The following is a 25,139-nucleotide window of genomic DNA, read 5'->3' on the forward strand; positions in this document are numbered from 1 at the left end:
TTGCAGAACCACGCACTACTTGTTTCTGGATACTGGGAGAGGGCACTTAAGACCCCTGCCCTCAAAGTGTTGATATTCTAGTTGGGACTGTCAGATAAATAAGCAATTAGGCTGGACACGCCTGAAATCCCAGGGCTTTGGGAGGCTGAGGTGGGAGGATGGCCTAGGCAACATATCACTAAAAAAAAAAAACCATGGCCAGGCCCAGTGGCTCATACCTGTAATCCCAGCACTTTGGGAGGCCGAAGTGGGCAGATAATAAGGTCAAGAGATCGATACCATCCTGGCCAACATGGTGAAAACCCGTCTCTACTAAAATACATAGAATTAGCTGGGCATGGTGTTGCCTGCCTGTAGTCCCAGCTACTTGGGAGGCTGAGGCAGGGAAATTACTTGAACCCGGGAGGTGGAGGTTGTAGTGAGCCGAGATCAAACGACTGTACTCCAGCCTGGCGACAAAGCGAGACCCTGTCTCAAAAAACAAAATAAAAATAAAATAAGTTCTTGTGGTTGCAGCTACTCGGGGGGCTGAGGTAGGAGGATGGCTTCAACCCAGGAGTCTGTGGCCGCAGTGAGCTACGATTGCATCATGGCACTCCAGCCTGGATGACGGACTGAGATCCTGTCTGGAAAAAAAGGGCGAATAGACCAGAAAAGTACCAGCTGGTGGGCAGTGCTGTGTGCGGAAGGAAATCAGGGCAACACGAGAGGAGGCAGCGTCACAAGGGGACAGTCCTCTCTGAGGAGGTGACATCTGAGTTGAGTCCTTGGTGACCGGTGGTAGCCAGGATTGTGGAAATACTTGGAGGAGATGAGATGGTCATTCCAGGCAGGGGGCCAGCATGTGCAAAGACCCTGTGACAGGAATGTCTGGCCTCCCTGCTGTTTCTTTTTTATTTTTTGAGACAGTCTTACTCTGTCGCCCAGGCTGGAGTGCAGTGCGCGATCTCAGCTCACCGCAACCTCCCCCTCCCAGGTTCAAACGATTCTCATGCCTTAGCCTCCTAAGTAGCTAAGAGTACAAGTACATGCCACCACAGCCAGCTAATTTCTCTGTATTTTTAGTAGAGACGGGATTTCACCATATTAGTCAAGCTGGTCTTGAACTCCTGACCTCAGGTGATCTACCTGCCTCAACCTCCCAAAGTGCTGGGGTTACAGGTATGAGCCACCTCGCCCAGGCTTTTTGCTGTTTTTTGGCCACCAATGTGACTGGAGGGAGGGAGTGAGGAGGTAGTAGGGGAGGGGAGCACTTGGGAACTCTCAAAGATTATGAGCAGAGAAGGGTCATGCTCTTAGATTGTATTGAGTTTTCCTTTTTTTTTAAATACTAGGGACAGGGTCTCATCATGTTACCCAGGCTGGTTTCAAACTCTTGGGCTCAAGAGAGTGCCTACCAAGGTGCTAGGATTACAGGCATGAGCCACTGCGCCCAGCCTGAGTTTTACTTTGATTGGGTGGGTTCTCTTTTGGAGATCGTGGTAAGAGCTTCACATACCCTACCACCTCCTCTCTGAGGCAGGTAGTATCATCCCCACATAACAGATCAGGAAATGGAGGCACCAAGAGGTGACCTGACCCACCCATCCTGTCCAGAAAGGAAACACTGGATTCCAGCCAGGGTCTGGAGAGTCCCAGAGCCACCATCATGAATTGCCACAGGTCACCTCCTGCTTTTGCTTCCAGCCTGTTGTGTCCCTTGGGTGAGACCAGGGAGCAGGTGATGATGCCACGGCATGGGTGCCAAGGGCGGGCCAGGAGCTACAGGATTCCTGAGCAGGGAGGGGCTGCTGGGTTGGGAATGGAGGAGGAGTGAGGCGAGGAGTGAGGCAAGGCGTGGATTGTGGAAGATGAGAAGCTGCTGCCTAAGCCTCAGTCTCCTCATCTGCAAAATGGCAGATTTGGCCCATTGTTCTGCAAGCATCGGTCATCTGCCTCCTGCCTGGCTGTTGGTTGGGTACTGGGGAGAGAGCAGAGAATGGGCCGGTTACAGGACTGTACCCCCACATGGCTACCTCTCTAATAGGATGTTGAGGTGGGGGCAGGGACAGAGTGCAGCTGGGTGAACAAATCAGGAGCCCGGAAGATGCCAGTGAGTGGCACTGCCTGTTGAGTGGGTTGGTGTGTGAAAGAAGGGGAGCAGCTTCCTATGGGGGGAGGGCAAGGGAGGCTGCAGTTTGCTCAGAGCTGCCTGCCTGCTCTGTGAATGCTGCAGGAAGAGAAGGTTCCAGGTTGAGGAAGCCGCCAGTGCAAAGGCCCTGGGGCAGGACAGTGCTTGGTGTGTTTGGGGAATATGGAGGAGGGACTTGTGGCTGGAGCAAAGCCAGCAAGACAGAGTGGGGTGGGGGAGGTTGAGAACAGGGAGTTGATGGGACAGATGCTTAGGGGGGCTGAAGGGAAAAGTTTGGCTTTTTTTTTTTTGGAGATGGAGAATATCGCTCTGTCACCAGGCTGGAGTGCAGTAGTGTGATCTCCGATCACTGCAACCTCTGCCTCCCAGGTTCAAGTGATTCTCCTTCCTCAGCCTTCTGAGTAACTGGGATTACAGGCACGAGCCACCATGCTCGGCTAATTTTTTTTTTTTTTCATTTTTAGTAGAGACAGGGTTTCACTATGTTGGTCAGTCTGGTCTTGAACTCCTGATGTTGTGATCCACCCACCTCGGCCTCCCAAAGTGCTGGGATTATAGGCGTGAGATACCGCGCCTGGCCCAAGTTTGCCTTTTATTCCAAGTGAAGCCAGACCCCAGGGAGGGCTCTTAACAAAGAAGGGGTTTACAATGACACTGTATGCACAGACACCTTGTGGCTGCTTTGTGGGAGGCAGATTGTGGGGACCAAGGGCACGACTGCACTGGCATAGGCAGATAACAGTGGACATGCCGACAGCCTTGAACGTGGAGGGAATTGAACAGAATCAGGCCTGATGTGGAGGTGAAGCTGGCAGGACTTGAGGCTGGACGAGGTGGGGGTGAGGGCCAGGCGGAGCCCCAGGTCTGCAGCCTCGAGAGGGGTGTGTCCCCTCCCTGTCCTTCGGGGTGACCACAAGGATGCAGTGGTGCCTACCTGCAGACACTGTGTGGGCCGGGCGCTATAAGGCTTGGGTATCCTTGCTGGGTGATTGATGGCTATAGTTGGAAGGATGAGGCAGGTACCGAGGTGGGCACAGGAGGCTGGGTGTGGATCCCCACTTCTGCCCCAGTGGCGCCATAGAGAAGCTCCCGAGGTGGATGCAGGTGACTGCAAGTCTGCCTCATTGGTGTCCCACCCACGTTCGCATCCTGGCTCTGCTCCTCCCTCGATGAGCATCCTGGGCAAGTCCCAAGACTCTGAGCCTCAGTCTACCCATCTGTGAAATAGGGCTTTTGGCCCTGGCATTTTTGTGACTTCCAACACTGCTGTGGTTGTCAGAGAATTTTCTGTGATGTTGCCCAAGATGGGTTAGAGGCAGCCTGTCGGGAGGCCAGCGTTCCTTGTGTGGCTGTTATCAGAGTATTGAGAGGCCAGGGTGCAAATGGGCCCTGGAGTGTGGGTTTCTACCGATGGCTCTTCTTGTGGCCAGCACCATGCTAAAGGCTGGCTGTGGTGTTGTGTGAGACCTCCCAGCCACATTCCGACTTGAAGAGACAAGGAAGGGATCTCAGCCCAGGGTCCTGGCCAGGCCCTGCCGGCACCAGGCTGCACAAGTGAGGGGTGGCTGGCCCTGAGGCACTGGCTCTGGGCCGCGATGCTGACTCACCTCTGTGGGCTTATCTGTGGATTCTCCCTCCCATGGGAAGGCTCTAGGTTTGAGCCTGCATCATTCCTGCACGTAGCCATCCCCACCCTCATGGTGGCTGGAAGTCAAAAGGCGCCTGGTGGAGCCTTGTAGTCTGTTCAAAAGATGGCAAATAAACAGACTGGGCTTCTGATCTGTTGGACTCGGCTTGGCACCTCTCCCACCACTGCTGGGTGCCACCTCCCACCTGCACCCTTCCCTGCTTGTCCCCTACTGCCTTCCTGGAGCCTTTATCCCCTTCCAGGGAGAGGTGGCCCATTTTAGAGCTCAGAAACCCACTCTGGTGGGTTGAAGTGACTTGAGCCAGGTCAAGCAGGTGGTGGGGCCCTCTGTGACAGACAGAAAGTGTCCTCCCACGGCCCACAGAGGGTGGAGACCTGTCCAGGGCCACACAGCCCAGGAGGGACTGAGGTAGACTTTGAACCCAGGCTGCCTGGCTCCACAGCCTGGATCCTTCCCACCCATTCAGCAAACACTTAATGAGCACCCACTGTCTGCCAGGCACTGTTGTAGGTACTGGAGATCTAGCAGTGACCAGCCGAGCGCAAAGGCCCTGCCGTGTCACCGGACTAGACCTCCATCAAAGGCCATGTTGCTGAGAGCGGGAAGGGATGTGCATTTGGGAGGGAGGGGCGAAACCCATCACACCTGCCCATGGCCAGGTAGGCAGGGCCTATGGGGAAGGCAGAGAGAATAGCCCCTGCAAAAGCTTAAAGCCAGCAGTGCCAGAGAGAACTCAGGAGGCAGATGCAGGGGGTGGGGCCGTGGAACCCAGTCAACACAGGGAGTAGGACTGAACAGGTCAGGCTAGGACCGGTCACTTGGCTTCTGCAAGAGAGAGGCTTGGAGGCAGGATCTTCATTTTAGAAAGGTCACTGGGTCCCAGCACTTAGGGAGGCCAAGACGGGTGGATCACAAGATCACAAGTTCAAGACCAGCCTGGCCCAGATGGTGAAACCCCGTCTCTACTAAAAACACAAAAATTAGCCAGCCATGGTGGCAGGCAACTGTAATCCAAGCTACTTGGGAGGCTGAGGCAGAGAATTGTTTGAACCCAGGAGGCAGAGGTTGCAGTGAGCCGAGATCACGCCATTGCACTCCAGCCTGGGCGACAATGCAAGACTTGATTTAAAAAAAAAAAAAGAAAAAAGAAAGGTCACTGGGGAAGGTGGGAGGATGGGCTGGGACTCTGGGGTCCAGGGTGGGCCCATGGATAAGAGGCCAGGTACTGAAATGATATAATAGTACTAGGCTAGGTGCGGTGGCTTACACCTGTAATCCCAGTGCTTTGGGAGGCCCATGCAGGAAGATTGCTTGAAGCCAGAAGTTTGAGACCAGTCTGAGCAACTTAGAGAGACCCTGTCTCTGCAAAAAAATAAAAAAATTAGCTAGGCGTGGTCATGAATGCCTGCAGTCCCAGTTACTTGGGAGGCTGAGGTGGGAGGATCACTAGAGTTCAGGAGTTAAAGGCTGCAGTGAGCTATGATTATGCTACTGTACTTTAGACTGGACAATACAGCAAGACCCTATCTCTTAAAAAAAATAATTAGCCAGGTGTGGTGACACCTGCCTGTAGTCATAGCTACTCAGGAGACTGAGACTGAGGCTTGCTTGTGTCCTGGAGTTTTAGGCTGCGGTAAGCTGTGATTGTGCTGCTGATCCAGCCTGGGCGCAGAGTGAGGCCCTGCCTCTAAAATAAATAAATAAGGCAGGCACGGTGGCTCACGCCTGTAATCTCAGCACTTTGGGAGGCTGAGGCAGGCGGATCACCTGAGACCAGGAGTTCGAGACCAGCCTGGCCAACATGGCAAAACCCTGTCTCTACTAAAAATGGAAAGAAATTAGCTGGGCATGGTTTTGGGCGCCTGTAATCCCAGCTACTCAGGGGGCTAAGGCAGGAGTGAGCTGAGATTGCACCACTGCACTCCAGCCTGGGTGGCAGAATGAGACTCCATTTCACACACACACAAAGTTAATCAAATACATGGTTAATTGTGCGTCTCCTGTGTGCCAGCCCTACTGTATGCTTTGGGATACAGTGTTGGAAGATCCTGCCTTGGGGAGCTGAGATGTGGGTGTGGGGTCTGTGTGAGTCAGAACAAAACACTGCTAAGTGACATTTAGCATGTATGTTAGTTCTACAGAGAACAATGAGGGCTGCGGGGAGAAGGAGACAGAGTTGTGGATGGGGGTGAGACAAGTTTCTGAGAAAATGTCATTCGAGTGGGATCACTCTGAGCTTGGCGAGGTCACCTTGTCTTACGGACCAGGAAACCTAGACCAGAGAGGCAAGGCAGCCTGACTAGGGTCACACAGCACAGAGGTGGCCGAACAGGGACTGGAACACAGGGCAGCCAGGGTACACAGAGGGCATTGTAGCAGCAGCAAGGAGAGAGCAGAGGGGTAGGCAGCTTTCAGTACTCTCAGATATGGATGGGATCAGGGAAGAGGAAGTCGATGACAGAGGCTAGAATGTCACTTCCAGCTAAGAGGCCGGTCAGTGTTGCGGGCAGAGGTGGTTCGGAGGTGGTGTTTGGAAGGCCCAGAGTACTCCTGCTGCTGTGTCCCAGAAAGCCCAGGCCCTCCTCACCAAGCCCCTAGGAGATTTCTGGGGCCCTCACTTTGGACGCAGTCCAGGCTGATGGGGAATGTTGCTGCCCTTTGCATGCAGCAGTCTGGGAACTTTTAGAAGCAAAATTGGATGAGTCCCAGGGCTCCTGGTGCTCTCAGCCTGGCATGCAAGGCCCTCTGCACCTGCCCTGCCCTGTCCTCAGAATCTCCTCTGAGAGCTGCATCTCCGTTACCCAGGCTGTGCCCTCCTGCATCCGGCTCATTACAGTACCCCAGCACAGAAAATCGCCTTCTTCTGCGTGTGCCCACAGCTCTATGTACTCTCTTGGGCGTCACTCCCGCCCAAGAGAGAGTTCTTCTGAAGCTGTGATTGTCCCTTGTCTGTGCTGGGCGCTGGTGGCGTCTGGGGCATCACCATTGTCCTCACGGTGCCTGGCGCCTCAGACACAACCAAAGCAGAGTCACAGGACAGCACAGGCAAACACCGGAGGTTCAAAGCTGGGCCCTGGCTGGGAGTTACTGGAGAGTCTGCTTAAGACATGCTCAGGCCAGGCGGGTGGCTCACGCCTGTAATCCCAGTACTTTGGGAGGCCAAGGTGGGTGGATCACGAGGTCAAGAGATCGAGACCATCCTGGTCAACATGGTGAAACCCCGTCTCTACTAAAAATACAAAAAATTAGCTGGGCATGGTGGTGCGCGCCTGTAGTCCCAGCTACTCGGGAGGCTGAGGCAGGAGAATTGCTTGAACCCAGAAGGCGGAGGTTGCGGTGAGCCGAGATCGTGCCATTGCAATCCAGCCTGGGTAACAAGAGTAAAACTCTGTCTCAAAAAAAAAAAAAAAAAAAAAAAGACATGCTCGCTCAGAAGGCCAGGTAGCCTGGTGGTTAGACAGCTCGGGCCACCCCTAGATGCTGTGTGACCTTGGGCAGGCCCCCACCCTCTGAGCCTCATTTGGAGCTATAAAATGGAACCAACAGACCCATCTTAATGGATCTGGTCATGGTTAAATGGGTTAATAGGCAGGTGCAGTGAGGTCGTTGCTGGGAGTTCAAGACCAGCCTGGGCAATATAGTGAGACCTCACCTCTACAAAAAACTTTTAAAGTAGGCTGGGTGCCGTGGCTCCTGCCTGCAATCACAGCACTTTGAGAGGCTGAGGCGGGTGGATCACTTGAGGTCAGGAGTTGAAGACCAGCCTGGCCAACATAGTGAAAGCCCATCTCTACTAAAAATACAAAACTTAGCTGGGTGTGGTGATGTAGAAGATGCCTGTAATCCCAGCTACTTGGGAGGCTGAGGCAGAAGAATTGCTTGAGCCTGGGAGGTGGAAGTTGCAGTGAGCTGAGATTGTGCTCTTGCACTCCAGCCTGGGTGACAGCAAGACTGTCTCTCTCTCTTTTTTTTTCTTTTTTTTTGAGACAGAGTCTCACAGCACCCGCCTCAGCCTCTCAAAGTGCTGTGATGGCAGGCAGGAGCCACGGCACCCAGCCTACTTTAAAAGTTTTTTGTAGAGGTGAGGTCTCACTATATTGCCCAGGCTGGTCTCACTCTGTCGCCAGCACCAGGCTAAAGTGCAGTGGTGCAATCTCCGCTCACTGCAACCTCTGCCTCCCAGGTTAAAGCGATTCTCCTGCCTCAGCCTCCTGAGTAGCTGGGACTATAGGCACACACCACCACGCCCAGCAACTTTTTGTATTTTTAGTAGAGATGGGGTTTCACCATGTTGGCCAGGATGGTCTCAATCTCTTGACTTTGTGATCCACCCGCCTTGGCCTCACAAAGTGCCTGGATTACAGGTGTAAGCCACCGCACCCAGCCAACTCTGCCTCTTTAAAAACAAAAACAAAAAACAAAACTTAAGGTGGTGGTAGGTACCTGTGGTCCCAGCTACTTGGGAGGCTGAAGTGGGAGGATCACTTGAGCCCTAGAGTTGGAGGCTGTAGTGAGCCATGACCTTGCTTACCACTGCACTCCAGCCAGGGCAACAGAGTGAGACCCTGTCTCTATTTAAAAACAACACAAAAAGGTTAATAATCCATGAGAAGTTCTCAGTGCCTTGCTTGGCATAGTCAGTGTTGAATAGCTATACTCTAAATGTTTTTGGACTCAGTAATGCGTATGATGCAGAATGCAGAGATGTCGGAGAACATGGAGTGGCTCCGTCTCCACCGGGCCCCAGCCGGACCGGGCCTGTTTTGTTCCTCTTTGGTTGTCTTAGTCACAGAGTACAGACTTTCTTTTGTACCTTTCCTCCTTCCTACCTTCCTCCCTCGCTCCCGTCCTTCCTCCCTCCCTCTCTCCCTCCCTCTTTCCCTCCATCCTCCCATCCTCTCTCCCTGCCTCCCTTCCCTCCCTCCCTCCCTTCCTTCCTCGTTTCCTTTCCGTTCCTTTTCTTTCTTTTCTCTTTCTGCCGTAAAACTGATCAGTATCAACCTTTTCTTTTTTTCTCACTTAGTACCCCCATAAGGGAGTTACATGTCTAGAAAAGACAGGCTCTTTCTGTGTGTCTGTTGCTGCACACTGGCATGGATAGGCCATAATTTATATATAAATAAACATTTTTTAATTTTAATTTTGATTTTTTTGAGACAGAGTGTCACTCTGTTGCACAGGCTGGAGTGCAGTGGCGTGATCTTGGGTTACTGCAACCTCCACTTCCCTAGTTCGAGTGATTGTCCTGCCTCAGCCTCCTGAGTAGCTGACTGCAGGCACTTGCCACCAGGCCTGGCTAATTTTTATAGTTTTATAGAGACAGGCTTTCAAGTAATTCACCCACCTTGGCCTCCCAAAGTGCTGGGATTACAGGTGTGAGCTACTGCTCCAAGTTTTGATTTTCTTTTTTTGTTTCTTTTCTTTTCTTTTCTTTTTGTTTTGTTTTGAGACAGAGTTTTGCTCTGTTGCTCAGGCTGGAGTGCAGTGGTGCAATCTTGGCTCACTTCAACCTCTGCTCCCAGGTTCAAGTGTTCCTCCTGCCTCAGCCTTCCCGAGGATTACAGGATTACAGGTGCGTGCCACCACACCCAGCTAATTTTTGTATTTTTAGTAGAGATGGGGTTTCACCATATTGGTCAGGCTGGTCTCAAACTCCTGACCTCGTGATCTCCCCACCGTGGTCTCCCAAAGTGCTGAGATTTATAGGCGTGAGCCACGGTGCGTGGCCCAAGTCTTGATTTTCTAATAAATGATTGTACCTTGGGACCTACTGGCTAGATCAAGATGCAGGACTTCTCCCTAATCTCGGAAGTTTCTCATGCCCCTTCCAGTCCATTTCCCAAAAGGGAACCACTGCCCTGATTTCTATCTCCAGAGACGAGCTTTGCTGGTTCAAGTTCAGGTCCACCCTGTGACTCAGCAAGAGAAACAAGGACATGTGTCTACAAAAGGCGCATATGAGAATGCTCAGAGCAGCTTTATTCGTAATAAATTCAAGCTAAGAAGACCCCAGATGTCCATCAAGTGGTGAATAGACAAGCGAACTATAGTCCATCGGTGCAATGGACATATTCGACCATGGAAAGGAAGGTGACCTGTCAGTCACCCTGGACAGACAGGATGTGATTTTATCACATGCCGCTCCCATGTGGTTTTATCGTTGACATCTTCCATTTGCACACTTCAGAAATAGTCACTGAAAGGGTGAAGCTGGGGCACTGTTTTGAGGGGCACATGCCGTCACTGCTGCTGCTGGTGATTCTGTGTCTAGCCAGCGCCCCATGATTTCTGACACGCTGCATTTGTCTTTTTTTTTTTTGAAACATTGCTCTGTCGCCCAGGCTGGAGTGCAGTGGCGTGATCTTGGCTCACTGCAACCTACCCACCCGCTCTCGTTCAAGTGATTCTTGGGCCTCATCCTCCCAAGTAGCTGGGATTACAGGTGCCCACCACTATACCCAGCTAATTTTTGTATTTTTAGTAGAGACAGGATTTCACCATGTTGGCTAGGCTGGTCCCGAATTCCTGACCCCAGGTGTTCCACCTGCCTTGGCCTCCCAAAGTGCTGGAATTACAGGTGTGAGCCACTGCACCCAACCTTTTTTTGTACTTTTTGTTGAGACGGGGTTTCACCATGTTGGCCAGGCTGGTCTTGAACTCCTGGCCTCAGGTGATCTGCTCGCCTCAGCCTCCAAAGTGCCGGGATTACAGGCGTGAGCCACCGTGCTCTGCCTGAGGTGCTGCATCTCTGATGTGCAAGATGCCAAGTGTCCCTGCCTCTCAGGTTCCTACCTGTGAGCTAGATGGCCTGGGTTCTGGGGGGGCCAGGGCTCCGTGTGCTGCTCATAGGGTTAGTCCCCTGGGAGGGCCTGGTGTCTGCTGCACTGTGAAGGGGAGGCAAGGGCCTGTGCTGAGAGATGACTTGGGTTCTGTGACCTGCACTGGGGAGTCCCCTCACTGTTTGCGTCGCTGCAGTCACTCCACTTTCTGGTTGATGTAGCTTGTTCCCTCCCTCCCCCTGCTCAGAGAGCTCTCTCCAGTTATTCCATCCCCCAACCCCTCTTACCCCGAGGTGTGTCTTCCTTGTACCCACCCCATCAGAATGTTGGTGCCAGTGTCGCCAGCACCTCGCAAGTGCTCAGGAGCCAGTGACAGAGATTCACTTCTTCTCATGCAAGCCTCGAGCTGTGACCTTGTCCAAGTCTCGTATCCTCTTTGTGCTTCAGGCTCCTCATCAGCCAAATGAGAGGCCGATGGGAGGAGAGTACAGCTCAGGATCAGCGTTAACTGGGCATCTTGCGTGATAGGCAGGGCCCTTGGGCTTTTTGTCATCCTCAGGAGTGCGGCTTGAGGACAGGTAGCATCCTGGGCCCGGAGAGTGGACTGTGATGCCTGTGGCTGCAAAGGCAGGGTGCAAAGGCCAGGGTTTGTCCCCCAGGGTCTCCCCTCTGTCTTGCCTCCTTCTACCCTCCTGGCTATTCTCCGTCCAGTCTGCTCCCAGGTAGTGGCCATCTACCTCCCAAACCACCCTTGGATCTGCCTAGGGTCTGTCTACTGCCCTCTGTGCCCCTGCCTGCCATCTCCCTAGTCTTGCCCCTGATGTCACTCACCTGAAATACAGCAGTCCCCCCACCTGCTTCCTGCTCCCATCCCCTTCCCTGCATCAGCCAGAGGGGGATTTTCAAAGCTTACATTTGTTAATAATATGGCCAAAGATGGATTACATTTGTTATAATCCGTCCCTGAATCCCAGCTGGTGGCCTTGCTGTAACAGTGATGACCAGCCTCCTTATCGTAATCCCCAGCACCGCCTCCCCCCAGCCCCCAGTGCTGGCCACTGGAGGCTGCTTCTAATACTTCACTGCCCTGCTCTGCCAGCAGCGCCCCCATGGAGGCCTTCATAGCTCTGTTGCCCAGCAAGATCCCCTTTTTCCTGCAGTCTAGGCTGCAAGCCCCCCCGAGTGCTTGGACTGACCTGTTTTGTGGTCACTGCTGTGTCATTGCACCCAGCCAGAGGAAGTGCTTCAGAAGAGGTAGAACGGCCTCCCAGCTGACAGGGCTGGAACCCGTCGTTCAGAGTGTGTGGCAAGAGAACATCATCTCCCCCGACTCCACCCACTGGGTAATACATCCCCAGGAATTTCCAGTGCCCAGCCCTGGCTGAGAAACAGTTCTCCTGGAACCCTCCAGCACCCTCTTCAGGGGTTCCCAGCATGGGTAGGGCCACCTGCCAGCTGAGAATGGTTGTAGTATTAGTGGCACTTGGTCAGGGACTCAGGATGCTTGGTCAGGGACCCTGGATCTGTCTTATTCTGTACAGGACACAGCTGTACAGTACCAATGGTCCTGTGTCCTGTATAAATTTTCAACAATGCTGACATTCATCTTGGTATAAAACCTGTTTGAAATTTTCTGTGCCGGCTGAGTGTGGTCGTTCACACCTGTAAACCCAGCAATTTGGGAGGCCAAGACGGGTTGATTACTTGAGGTTGAGTTGAAGACCAGCCTGGCCAACACGGTGAAACCCGGTCTCTACTAAAAATACAAAAGAATTAGCTGGGCGTGGTGGCACGTGCCTGTAATTCCAGCTAGTCGGGAGCCTGAGGCAGGAGAATCGCTGGAACTCCAGAGGCAGAGGTTGGAGTGAGCCAAGATTGTGCTACTGCATTAAGCCTGGGCAAGAAGAGGGAAACTCCGTCTCAAAAAGAAAAAAAAGAAAGAAATTGCCTAGAACCTTTCACCATTTTATGTGAAACAGCAGAATTCCTTTGGAGCCTTTAATGTACTCTGAGCCTACTGTTCCTACTTTGGTGCCCGACGGGAAGCTTTCATTTTCCTTTCTGAGGGTACAGGTGACGTCCTGTCTTGCTTCCTGTTGGAATCCTGGTGTAGTCACGGTAAGTCAGTGCAGGCTACTTCCTTACATCTTCTGGGGTGGTTGTGCCCGACACTTTTCCATTGTGAAAGACATAGAATATGTATTTTCCTTTTTTAAATTATTTTTTTTGGTGATAGAATCTTGCTCTGTTGCCCAGGCTGGAGTGCAGTGGCCTGGTATTGGCTCACTGCAACCTCCACCTCCCGAGTTCAAGCGATTCTCTTGTCTCAGCCCAGGAGTAGCTGGGATTATGGCTCCTGGCACCACACCTGGCTAATTTTTGTATTTTTTCGTAGAGATGGGGTTTCACCATGTTGGCCAGGCTGGTTCCAAACTCCTGACCTCAAGTGATCTGCCCACCTCTGCTTCCCAAAGTGCTGGGATTACAGTTGTGAGCCATTGTACCCTGCCAGGTTATGTATTTTTCTTAAACAGCTCTATTGAGTGGTAATTTACATTCTGCGAAATCTATCCATTTCAGAATTAGTGGCCTTTAGTCATTTTGTAGTAATTTTTTTTTTGACACAGGGTGTTGTCCTGTTGCCCAGGCTGGAGTGTAGTGGTGCAGTCATGGCTCAATACAGCTTCAGCCTCCTGGGCTCATGCCATCCTCCTCTCTCAGCCTCCCAAGTAGCCAGGACCATGGGCATGGGCCACCACACCCAGCTAATTTTATTTTCATTCATTTTATTTTTTGTAGAGATGGGGTCTTACTATCTTGTCCAGGCGTTTACAGTTAACTTTAGTAAACATCACCATAGTCCAGATTTAGAACATTTTCATCACCCCAGAAAGCTCTTTCCCTCCATTGGCAGTCACTCCCTGTTCCCACTCCCAGGTGTCCACTGATCCACCTTCTGCTTCTGTAGATGAGACTTTTCTGTACATGAAACAAACTATTTTGTCATCAATAACTTTCCTTGTATTTTACGTGTATACATGTGGCATTATGTTGATTTAAAACAGGTAGGAAATGCATTGATCTCTTTTGGATCTGGGGGAAATTTAACAAATACATGTCAGGGAATGGGCCCCCTGGGAGTGCTGGGGGTGGGGCACAGCCTACCAGAGGGAAATGGTTCTGGTCACCATGACTTTTGATGCAGACCCTCCTGAGCTCCTCACGCCTCAGGACCCTCCAAGACCAGAGCATTCCCCAGGGCCCAGCTGGGGTTGGTGTCTTTGCTGAGGTCGCCCAAACTGCAAGACAGAGTTGCCCTACCACGTGTTGTCACACTTCCTGTCCCTTGATCCGGATGAATGAGTAATTTCTGTCCCTTTCCCCTCACAGGGACTTCCTTCCCCGCGGGTCAGGAATCGTCACTCGGAGGCCTCTGATTCTGCAGCTTATCTTCTCAAAAACAGGTAAGGTGGGTTGGCCTGAGGTTCAGCAGGAAGTGAATGTAGGTGTGGTGACCAGGAGGAGCCAGAGGCGGAGGGTGGAACTTGGGTCCCGGGCTGCCATTGGACATCGAATTCACGTGTTTCACGTGTGTGAGGAAGTTGGAAAACGGCTCTGTGAACACTTACATACCCACACTGCGAGGCCTCAGCTGTGACCTGCATGCCAGGTGCTTTCTTTTCTTTCTTTCTTTCTTTTTTTTTTTTTTTGAGACAGAGACTGCTTTGTCTCCCAGGCTAGAGTACAGTGGCGTAATCTCAGTTTACAGCCTCCTGAGTAGCTGGGATTATAGGCAAGCACCACCACACCCGGCTAATTTTTTGTATATATTTTTTTGAGACGGAGTTTCGCTCTTGTTATCCAGGCTGGAGTGCAGTGGCGCGATCTTGGCTCACCGCAACCTCCGCCTCCTGGGTTCAAGCAATTCTCCTGCCTCAGCCTCCCGAGTAGCTGGGACTACAGGTGCGCACCACCATGCCCAGCTAATTTTTGTATTTTTAGTAGAGACGGGGTTTCACCATGTTGACCAGGATGGTCTCGATCTCTTGACCTCGTGATCCACCCGTCTCGGGCTCCCAAAGTGCTGGGATTACAGGCGTGAGCCACCGCGCCTGGCAATTTTTTGTATTTTTAATAGAGACAGGGTTTCACCTGGTTGGCCAGACTGGTATTGAACTCCTGACCTCAAAATGATCCTCCCACCTCGGCCTCCCAAAGTGCTGGGATTACACACGTGAGCCAATGCACCTGGCCCCTTGTGTGCTTTCAATATGACATAGTAATCCAGTGTTGCTGAACCCTTTCAAAATCAGTAGCAGACATTGTGACACATCCATCCTTCACACCCTAGTACACCTCTCCATGCAGTAAAGACACCTGTCTACAGAGTCTCAGCACCATGCCCCAGAGAAGGAGCCATTCCTGCAGGTCACCCACATTTATTCCCACAGGTCATCCACGTCCTAGTCCCTACTCAGCATGTCGCCAGTTGTCCCCAAATATCTGGTGGTTTTGCAGCTGCTCTGCCCAATCCTATGCTATACTCTTGTTGTGTCTTCTTCTTTTTTCGTTAAAGCAGGCTCCTTTTTTTTTTTTGAGACAGAGTCTTGCTTCGTCACCAGGCGCCAGGCTGGAGTGCAGTGGCGTGATCTCGGCTCACTGCAACCTCCACCTCCCAGGTTCAAGCAATTCTCCTGCCTCAACCTCCCGAGTAGCTGGGACTATAGGTGCGCACCACCACGTCCAGCTAATTTTTTTTTTTTGAGACGGAGTTTCGCTCTTGTTACCCAGGCTGGAGTGCAATGGAGCGATCTTGGCTCACCACATCCTCCGCCTCCTGGGTTCAGGCAATTCTCCTGCCTCAGCCTCCCGAGTAGCTGGGATTACAGGCACGCGCCACCATGCCCAGCTAATTTTTTTAATATTTTTAGCAGAGATGGGGTTTCACCATGTTGACCATGATGGTCTCCATCTCTTGACCTCGTGATCCACCCGCCTTGGCCTCCCAAAGTGCTGGGATTACAGGCGTGAGCCACCGCGCCCGGCCTAATTTTTTGTATTTTTAGTAGAGACGGGGTTTCACCATATTGGCCAGGATGGTCTCAATCTCTTGACCTCATGATCCACCCACCTTGGCCTCCCAAAGTGCTGGGATTACAGGCGTGAGCCACTGCGCCTGGCGTTTTGTTTTGTTTTGTTTTGTTTTTTAAGAGACAGGGTCTCACTCTGTTCCACAGGCCATGTAGTGGTGCAGTCATAGCTCCCTGCAGCCTGGACCTCCTGGGCTCAAGCAATTCTCCCACCTCAGCTTCTTTGGTAGCTAAGACTACAGGTGCACACAGCATCACACCCAGCTGATTTTTTTTTTACAGATGGGATCTCACTATGCTACTCAGGTAGGTCTTGAACTCCTGGCCTCAAGCAGTCCTCCTGCCTCAGTTTCCCACAGTGCTCGGATTATAGGTATGAACCATCGTGCTAGCCCTTGACCATTGCTATTTATTTTTTATCGTATTTATTTATTATGAGATGGAATCTCACTCTGTCACCGGTCTGGAGTTCAGTGGTGCGATCTCAGCTCACTGAAACCTCTGCCTCCCGGGTTCAAGTGATTCTCCTGCCTTAGCCTCCTGAGTAGCTGGAACTACAGGCGTGTGCCACCATGCCTGACTGATTTTTGTATTTTTAGTATAGACTCAGTTTTACCATGCTGGCCAGGATGGTCTCCATCTCTTGACTTTGTGATCCACCCACGTCAGCCTCCCAAAGTGCTGACAGATGTACAAACTGCATTTTTTTTTTTTTTTGAGATGGAGTCTCTGTCACCCAGGCTGGAATGCAGTGGCGTGACATCTTGGCTCACTGCAACCTCCACCTTCCAGTTTAAGCGTTTCTCATGCCTCAGCTTCTTGAGCAGCTGGGACCACAGGCATGAGCCACCACACCTGGCTAATTTTTTTTTGTTTTTAATAGAGGCAGGGTTTCACCATGTTGGCCAGGCTGGTCTGGAACTCTTGAGCTCAGGTGATCTGCTCACCTCAGCCTCCCAAAGTGCTGGGATTACAGGTGTGAGCCACTGTGCCTGGCCACAAACTGCATTTTTAATGAGTCCCTGGTGATGCTGCTAGTCCCTGGCCACACCACTGGGAGAGCCTGACCTGCTGGGTGGAGGCTTGGAGCAGAGACTGCTCAGGTTCCAATCCCAGCTCCTAGGGAGGGACGGACAGTGTGTTTCCTGTCTGGGCAGTGAAGATAATAACATCACCTTATTGTTAGCCTTGAAGAACACGTTATTTAATACATGTTGGGGAGGAGGGGAAAGAAGAAGCAAAGAGCCTTGGCCAGGCGGGAGCATGGAGGGCAGACCTGACCAGTGCCTGACCTGGATGAACGGGTGATAGCTTCCTGACATCTGTCCCCACTTTACAGAGGAGGGAGCTGAGGCTTCCTGACCACTTGCCTTAGGGCACATGGGGCATTGTCTTTAGAGCCCACCCTTGAGCCTACTCTTGGGGAATGTAGCCTTAGGCTGAGGTGTGGCTTGACCAGATCCCTGTGGCTGTCGGAAGAAAAGGGACCACAGGGCCATTTGCTGGGGCCAGTGTTGGGGCGGTACCCTGGAGGAGGCAGGAGTAGGTGCTGGGAGGGCTGGGGGGATGGGTGTGGCAGCTGTGGTAGCCATGGAGACATAGTTGCATCCTGTTGGGCTGGTTGAGGGGATGCAGGAAAAGGGAGTCCCAGGGTGTCCCACGTGGGTGGGGCCCTTTCCTGCCTCCCAGCTTGCACTCCCATCCCCGCCTGATCATGGCAGTTTCAGACTCTTTTTTTGTTTTGTTTTTTTTGAGGCATGGTCCTGCTCTGTTACCCAGGCTGGAGTACAGTGGCACGATCTCAGCTCCCTGCAAGCTCTGCCTCCCAGGTTCAAGCAATTCTTCTGCCTCAGTTTCCCAAATAGCTGGGACTATAGGTTCACACCACTCAGCCTAGCTAATTTTTGTATTTTTAGTAGAGATGGGGGTTTCACCATGTTGGCCAGGCTGTTCTTGAACTCCTGGCCTCAAGTGATCCCCCCATCTTGGCCTCCCAAAGGGCTGGGATTAGAGGCGTGAGCCACTGCGCCCAGCAGATTTTTAAGTTGAGATGAAGTCTTGCTATGTTGACCAGGCTGGTCTCAAACTCTTGGGCTGAAGCGATTCTCCCATCTCAGCCCCCCAAAATGCTGGGATGACGGGGGTGAGCCATTGTGTGTGGCCAGGCTCCAGTCTTGTATTGCTCCAAGTAGGTGCCCACTCTGTGCTGGGCCTCAGTAGATTGCCAGGGAGGCAGTGTGAGCACCTGACATGGTCTCAGCCCCCGAGCCTCAGCTTGTGAGTGTCTGTTGGATTCTCCTTTGGGTTGGGGGCTCAGAGAGAACATTCTAGGTAGGGAAACAGCATTAGCAAAGCAGTGAGGGGTGGCTTTAGGTTGGGGAGGGGCCAGGAGGCAGGAAGGACTGGGACTAGCAGGCATTTTGAGGATTCAGGCATCGGGAGCTGATGGTAGGAGACTGCTGGCTGCTATGTTCAGCAGGGACAGGCACGGAGCAGAATGCAAGTGGGGGAGGCTGGCATGGTGCCAGGCAGGAGGTGGTGCTGGCAGGTGACGGGCAGTCTAGAGTGTCCTCCAGGCCAAGTATTAAGCAGCAAAGGCACCCGGCTGGAGGAGGTGGATGGGATGTAGGATGCTCTACTAACAGGAGAGGAAAATGAACACAGGCCAGGAGTTCGAGACCATTTCTGTGTGATTGCTGGGGCCTGTGGGGCCTTGTTGGGGATACCATGGACCACGTGGTTCCTAGGGGTTGGAAGCTGACTCTCCATGACCACACTCAGAGCAAGGCTGCCACCCTTTACTGGCCCGGGACTTGTTAAAGTGACTTCCCTCTCTGTGCCTTGGAGGCTTCACCTGTAAAATGAGGGTGATGGTGGTGCTGCCATCATGGCCGTGGCACCCCACTGGCTGTGGTGTGGCTGTCTCTTCCCGTGGGGTCTGATGTCCAAACACAAGGCCCCTGCAGCTTGGCTTTCGTCCCCTCTGGTTTCGGCGATGCCCGGTGTGGCCCAGGTTGCCCTCATTCTGACCGTTCCCAGTGAATCATGACTTCTAGCCATAGAAGTTTAAACATTACCTAAGACCACAGCCATCAGGAAGTTTGGTGGCCCACGGGTGAACCTCGCCCTCATTGGGAAGCAGCCCATAAACTCTGGGTGCCTGGGACTGTTCCTGTGTGGAAAGTGCATGGCAAGGCCCTGTGAGCCACCCCTCCCCACTGCCCTTGGCCTTGAACTGGACTTTGTCTGCTCACGGGAACCAGGGGAGAGATGTCAGGACCTGGCTCCAGGCTTTGTGGCCCTTGCCAGTCTCTGGGAACCTCACCCCCTCCTGGTCCCCAGCTGCTGCCGAGATCCATCTCCCTCCTGATTCTCAGGCCCAGCTTGCTGGTTCCCACTGTGCTTTGTGCTCTGTGCTCCCTACCCAGAATGCACGGTCCGCTACGTGCCGCTGTCTCTGCCGCTCACCCCTACTCAGTCACTTGCCACCTTCGTACTCGGCAGCACAAATTATGCTGTTGTTTTTTCTTTTTCTTTTTTCTTTTTGAGATGGAGTTTCACTCTTGTTGTCCACTCTGGAGTGTAGTGGTGTGATCTCGGCTCACTGCAACTTCCGCCTTCCTGGGTTCAAGCGATTCTTCTGCCTCAGCGTCCCGAGTAGCTGGGATTACAGGCACGCGCCACCATGCCCAGCTAATTTTTGTATTTTTAGTAGAGACGGGGTTTCACCATGTTGACCAGGATGGTCTCGATCTCTTGACCTCGTGATCCACCCGCCTCGGCCTCCCAAAGTGCTGGGATTACAGGTGTGAGTCACCGCGCCGGCCATTTTGTATTTTTGATAGAGATGGGGTTTCACTATGTTGGTCAGGTTTGTCTCAAACTCCTGTCTTCAGGTCTTTCTCTGCGCCAGCACCACGAGGGCAGGCATGGCAGTCGGCTCTGTCCAGCACAGGGCCTGGCACTGAGCAGGTGCTCTGCAGGCTCGGGCTAAGTGAGGGAGCTTAAAAAGTTGGTGCAGTGCTCCTTTTTTGTTTTGTTTTGTTTTGAGGCACAGTTTTGCTCTCGTTGCTCAGGCTGGAGTACAGTGGTGTGATCTCAGGTCACCGCAACCTCCGTGTCCCAGGTTCAAGCAATTCTCCTGCCTCAGTCTCCCGAGTAGCTGGGATTACAGGCATGTGCCACCACGCCTGGCTAATTTTGTATTTTTAGTAGAGGCGGGGTTTCTCCATTTTTGGTCAGGCTGGTCTCAAACTCCTGATCTCAGGTGATTCCCCCTGCCTCAGCTTCCCAAAGTGCTGTGATTACCAGTATGATCCACTGTGCCCTGCCCACCTGTACCCCTTCTTGACTACTGGGCGGGAAGTGACAGGGTTACTTTACCAAGTTCCTTCCCCTAGTGAGCCCTGCCCATCACTCTGCCATTTGATCTGCAGCCTTATGTCTGGAGAGGAAACCAAGCTGGCATGCGTCAGGCTGTGGACTGGCTGGGATGCCAGCCCAGGCTGTCACCTTTCCTGTGGCAATGTGTCCTGGACCGGGAGATGCTTGCCTGTTGTCTCGGATCAGAGAGCTCAAGGGCTAAATGGGCGTGGGAGGTGCTGTGTGCTGTGCCCTCTGAAGGCTCAGAAAAGTCTTGCGTGAGTGGATCCTGCCTGCTGGCGTGGTAGCCAGGGTCTCCTGATGGTGGCTCAGCCCCAAGTTGTTCCTCCCAGTCATGTCTGCCCACCCCAGGTTTGGGAAAGGCAGATCTCCTGTCCTTGCTTTCAGGGACAGCCTAGTCATTGTGCTCTTTGCTAGGGGGATGATGAGAAGATCCAGGGCCAGCCCCAGTGTGCAAAGCACTGGGACCCTAGCCTGGCCCCTTAAGATCCCCTGAGACTAACAGCTGAGCCGCCTGGGTGTTCCCAGTGGGATTTGATTGCAGTCTTTTTTTTTTCCCAGGCTAGAGTGCAGTGGCACAGTCTCGGCTCACTGCAACCCCGCCTCCCAGGTTCAAGCAATTCTCCTACCTCAGCCTCCCAAGTAGCTGGGATTACAGGAGCCCACTACAACACCCAGCTGATTTTGTATTTTTAGTAGAGATGGGTTTTCTCCATGTTGGTCAGGCTCGTCTCCAACTCCCAACCTCAGGTGATCCACCCACCTCAGCCTCCCAAAGTGCTGGGATTACAGGCACGAGCCACCATGCCCTGCTTGATCACAGTCTTATGGGACCCTCGGCACCGGGTTCTGTGTCATTGTATTTCGGGGAAACAGGTGCTTAGAGAAGGGTAAGAACCAGGAGCTGGGCATGGCTAGGCTGTGAAGCCCTGAGGTAGCCTGAAAACTCTCCTCCCTCTCTCCCTCTCATCACCTCCCCAAACCCTGCTGTCTTGCCTGTCTGGCTGAAGGCAGGCCTTCCCAGCAGGACCTGGCTATTTCAAAATTCTTTACCGATGCAAGCAGGCCCATGACTGGTGTGCCTTGAAGATTGGGTGGGCCATCTTCTGACCAACAGCCTTCAGTCACTCTGGGCTTCCACAAGCTCCTTTGAAACCAGAGGCTCCAAAGACCTCCAGGATCACTAGGAGCCTCGCTGTGTTGCCCAGGCTGGAGTGCAGTGGTGCGATCTCGGCCCACCACTACCTCCACCTTCAGGGTTCAAGTGATTCTCCTGCCTCAGCCTCCTGAGCAGCTGGGATTACAGACACGCGCCACCATAGAGATGGGGTTTCTCCATGTTGGTCAGGCTGGTCTTGAACTCCCAACCTGAGGTGATCTGCCCACCTCGGCCTCCCAAATTGCTGGGATTACAGGCATGAGCCACCACACCTGGCCTAACTTTTTAATTTTTTTGTAGAGATAGGTGACTGTGGCCTCTGGCAAGGGACTGCTTCTTCCTGTTCTAGGCCCCCTGACCCTGAGAAGGTGGCAGCTTGTACTTGTGGCTCCCTTCTGGGGACACCTCTCAAAAAGCCTGAGGTGGGGGATTGACTGGGGCCCCAGTGGGGGTTCCTGGGGGGTGATGTCCTCCTAGATTAGAGCACATAGGCTCCGTTTAATGGATTTTAATTAAGCAGCTACTGTATCTGAGATGCTGGGGGGAACCGTGATTCACACCAAGTCCCTGCTCTCTCAGAGCTCCAGCTTAGCGGGAGGCAGAACGTCTCTTTGGAAAGACCCCCAAGTGCAGCCACTCGGCCCACAGTTAGGAGGCCCTGCAGTGGGTGAGGACGGCTGACTCCCTGGCCTTGGCAACGTGATTGCTGGATGACCACCTGGTTTATTCCTTTATTCCTGCTGTGCACCAGGCTGGGTCCCTCGGAGTCCCCAGGGCCTGATCACATGCCAACTGCAAACCTCTCAGAGGGGCCCTGGGCTGACCCTCCTCCCAGGGAGCTCTCCTGGCTCAGGGTGCCCGGCGACAGTGGGGTGCGTGTGGAGCTGTCAGAACGCTTTGCCCAGGAACTGGAGGAACAGGCTTTGGTATCTGGAAATGCCGTGTCTGCGGAGGGTGGCTGCGTGGTGCAGCTTGATGGCAGGGACCAGGACAGGCAGAGCCAGGGGTGGCTCAGTGGCTTGGTGTCTTGGCCTCGGCTGCTGGAGACATGTTGACAGGGAGCTCAGTGTTAAGGCCTCCGACTGATTTTTTGGGTCAGTGGATTGTTTTAAAAAAAATTATTTCCTCTCCAGCACTTGAGCACATGGAGCGCTCCAGAGCCCCAGGCTAGGCCCTCTGCTCTCTCTCTTTTTGTCATTGTTTTGAGACAGGGTCTCCCGCTGTCACTCAGACTGGTATGCAGTGGCATGATCACAGCTCACTGCAGCCTCAACCTCCTGGATCAAGTGATTCTCCTGCCTCAGCCACCTGTGTAGCTGGGACTACAGGCTTGCACCACCACACCCACTTAACTTTTTTTTTCGAGATGGAGTTTTACCTTGTTGCCCAGGCTGGAGTGCAATGGCGCCGTCTTGGCCCACCGCATCCTCTGGCTCCCAGGTTCAAGCGATTATCCTGCCTCAGCCTCCCAAGTAGCTGGGATTACAGGCATGTACCACCATGCCCAGCTAATTTTTTGTATTTGTAGTAGAGATGGGGTTTCTCCATCTTGGTCAGGCTGGTCTTGAACTCCCAACCTCAGGTGATTCGCCTGCCTTGACCTCCCAGTTGCTGGTATTACAGGCGTGAGCCACCATGCCCACCCTAGCTTTTTAATTTTTTTGTAGATAGGATCTTGCGATGTTGCCTAGGCTGGCCTCCAATGATTCTCCCACCTCAGCCTCTGAAAGTGCTGGAGTTTCAGGTGTGAGCCACTGTGCCCGGCCTGGTGGAAGCTTTTAAACCTCTATTGGGCCGGGCACGGTGGCTCATGCCTGTAATCCTAGCACTTTGGGAGGCTGAGGTTGGTGGATCACCTGAGGTCAGGAGTTTGAGACCAACTTGGCCAACGTGGTGAAACCTCATCTCTACTAAAAATATAAAAATTAGCCGGGCATGGTGGCATGTGCCTGTAATTCCAGCTACTGGGGAGGCTGAGGTATGAGAATAGCTTGAACCTGGAAGGCAGAGGTTGCAGTTAGCCGAGATTGTGCCCCTAGGCCCTCCAGCCTAGGGGACAGAGTGACTCAGTCTCAAAAAGAAAAAAAAAAAAAACAACCTCTATTGACCTGGCATCTAGCATTTACTTCCACCATGCCAAGGAACCCTGTGAAGAAAGGGCAAGCAGCTGGGCAGACCTGGTCAATGGCTGGGCCTTTTTCTCAGGTGTAGTTCTGTTGCTCACTACCCACTAGGGAAGAAACCACAGTTTTCTGGCGCCTGTTCTCCACTTCCTTCACCCACATGGAGGGGTTGGCAGACAGCAGAAGGATCTAGGAGGGGAGATCACAAAGAACAGGCCCCTGCCTTCTCTGATCCCCTGTCAGTTCCCAGCCGGCATGTGACAACCAGGGAAGGTGCTATGCTCCTAAGCCCAGTGTGTGGGTCTGGCCACGGGGTTCCAGCTCCTGCCCTTGCAGACTTGGGTCAGGCAGGTGGTCCTTCCCGGGTGGTTTCCCCGTCCCTGCCTTGGGGGATGGCCTGAGGTTCCAGTGGAATCTCTGCAGCTCAGACACCTAGATTCGGCTTGTTGGGGGTGGGGAGTTGTAAATGTCCCCGAAGCCTATGGCAGCTGGGCTCGCAGAGCCTCCATTTTCCCACCTAACATGTCCTGGGACACAGCAGCAACCAAGGCAGATGGGTGTCCCTGCCCTGGTGGCATGGACGTTCAAGGCAAACCTCTATATTAGACTTTGTCAGATGGTAGTTAAGTGTTACGGGAAAACAATGGCAGGGGAGGAGGGGGCTGGGTTAAGTAGTTGCTGTGGGGAGAGAGACCTGCAGGAGGTGGGGATGCTGTGTGACTTGAGAGAGCCGCTTGCCCTCTCTGGGCTCCCACCTGTGCGTGCCAGGGAATGACGGCCCACTGCCCTGGTGCTCTCTTTGCCACATCACTCCTTGGGGCTTTCTGCCCACCAGCTGCTCAGACGGTAGCTGTGCTGGCTCCGCTCTTCTTGTGCAGGTGTTGAGTCCTCACACAGCATGTTATAATGCCCATTTTATAGATCAGTAGACTGAGACCTGGGAGGGCCCTCTGACTGCAGACTGAGCTCATTACTGCACACAGCTGGGCTCTGGGGTGCTGCAGCCACAGGTCCTGGCCCCATCATTACAGGCTCTGATGGAGAAGGGGGCCAAGATGCCCCACTCGGGGAAGCCTGCCTGGGAGAGGAAGCAGCTAGGCAAGCCCAGGAGTAGGAGGAGGTGGGGCTGGGCCTTGCAGACACCACACTTGTCAGGGCAGAGGCCTATTGGAGACAGGGCCTGTGTCCTTCCCCTGAGCCCATCTTCCATGCCGTGTCCCCATGCACTCTTTGAAGGGAAATGGTCTCTTTTGGGGCTGAGCTGGGGTCCTGGAGTCGGAAGAGAACGGTAATTTGCTGTGGGGGGTTGGGAGCTGTTCCATTTTTAGCGGCTGCTACAGGAAGAGCAGCTGAGTGCTTCCTCTTGTCCCTTCAGAAGGCTGGGGTGTGACTGTCCTTGGGAACTGGGTCAGCTGATAGCAGGGCTAGGGGTGGGGGTGGGGATCCTGGATCCTCCATCAGTCGTCCTCATTGCTCCTGATCTGGGTGGCCAGTGCCTGTTCTGGCCACAGTCCTCAGTCATCAGAGCCCACTGAGTCAGTCCCTGACCCTGCAGAGAAGTTCAGAGAGGCGACGATCCTTCCGGTGGCCTCACAAAGGCCGTCTGGCTTGGGAGCCACTACCTGGAGCCAGAATTTATGAGTTCCCAGTCCCAGCTCCATCACAGAACTTGGGCTAAGGCCCTTAACCCCCCTGGGCCTCAGCTTCCTCATCTTTGAAACGGAGATCTTAGAGATGCCTACCTGTCAAGGGACTTGTGAGGTGCAACCAGATCACATGCAGGGCCTGGCCAGGGTGCCATAGCTTCTCAGGTCGCTATGATGGG

General features: G+C 53.2%; 1 protein-coding gene across 20 annotated transcripts in view; it reads left to right on the forward strand.

Moving 5' to 3' along the window:
- Positions 1–25,139, forward strand: part of DNM2 (dynamin 2) — a 108,338-nt gene that overhangs the window by 21,416 nt on the left and 61,783 nt on the right. For all 20 annotated transcript variants that reach the window (XM_054250457.2, XM_078360590.1, XM_003735489.6 and 17 more), the window contains exon 2: positions 13,950–14,023. In XM_054250457.2, coding sequence (XP_054106432.1) covers positions 13,950–14,023 — 74 coding nt within the window. The remainder of the gene's footprint in view (positions 1–13,949; positions 14,024–25,139) is intronic.

The sequence above is a fragment of the Callithrix jacchus genome, chromosome 22, assembly GCF_049354715.1.
Source record: "Callithrix jacchus isolate 240 chromosome 22, calJac240_pri, whole genome shotgun sequence".
NCBI classification, from domain to species: Eukaryota; Metazoa; Chordata; class Mammalia; order Primates; family Cebidae; genus Callithrix; species Callithrix jacchus.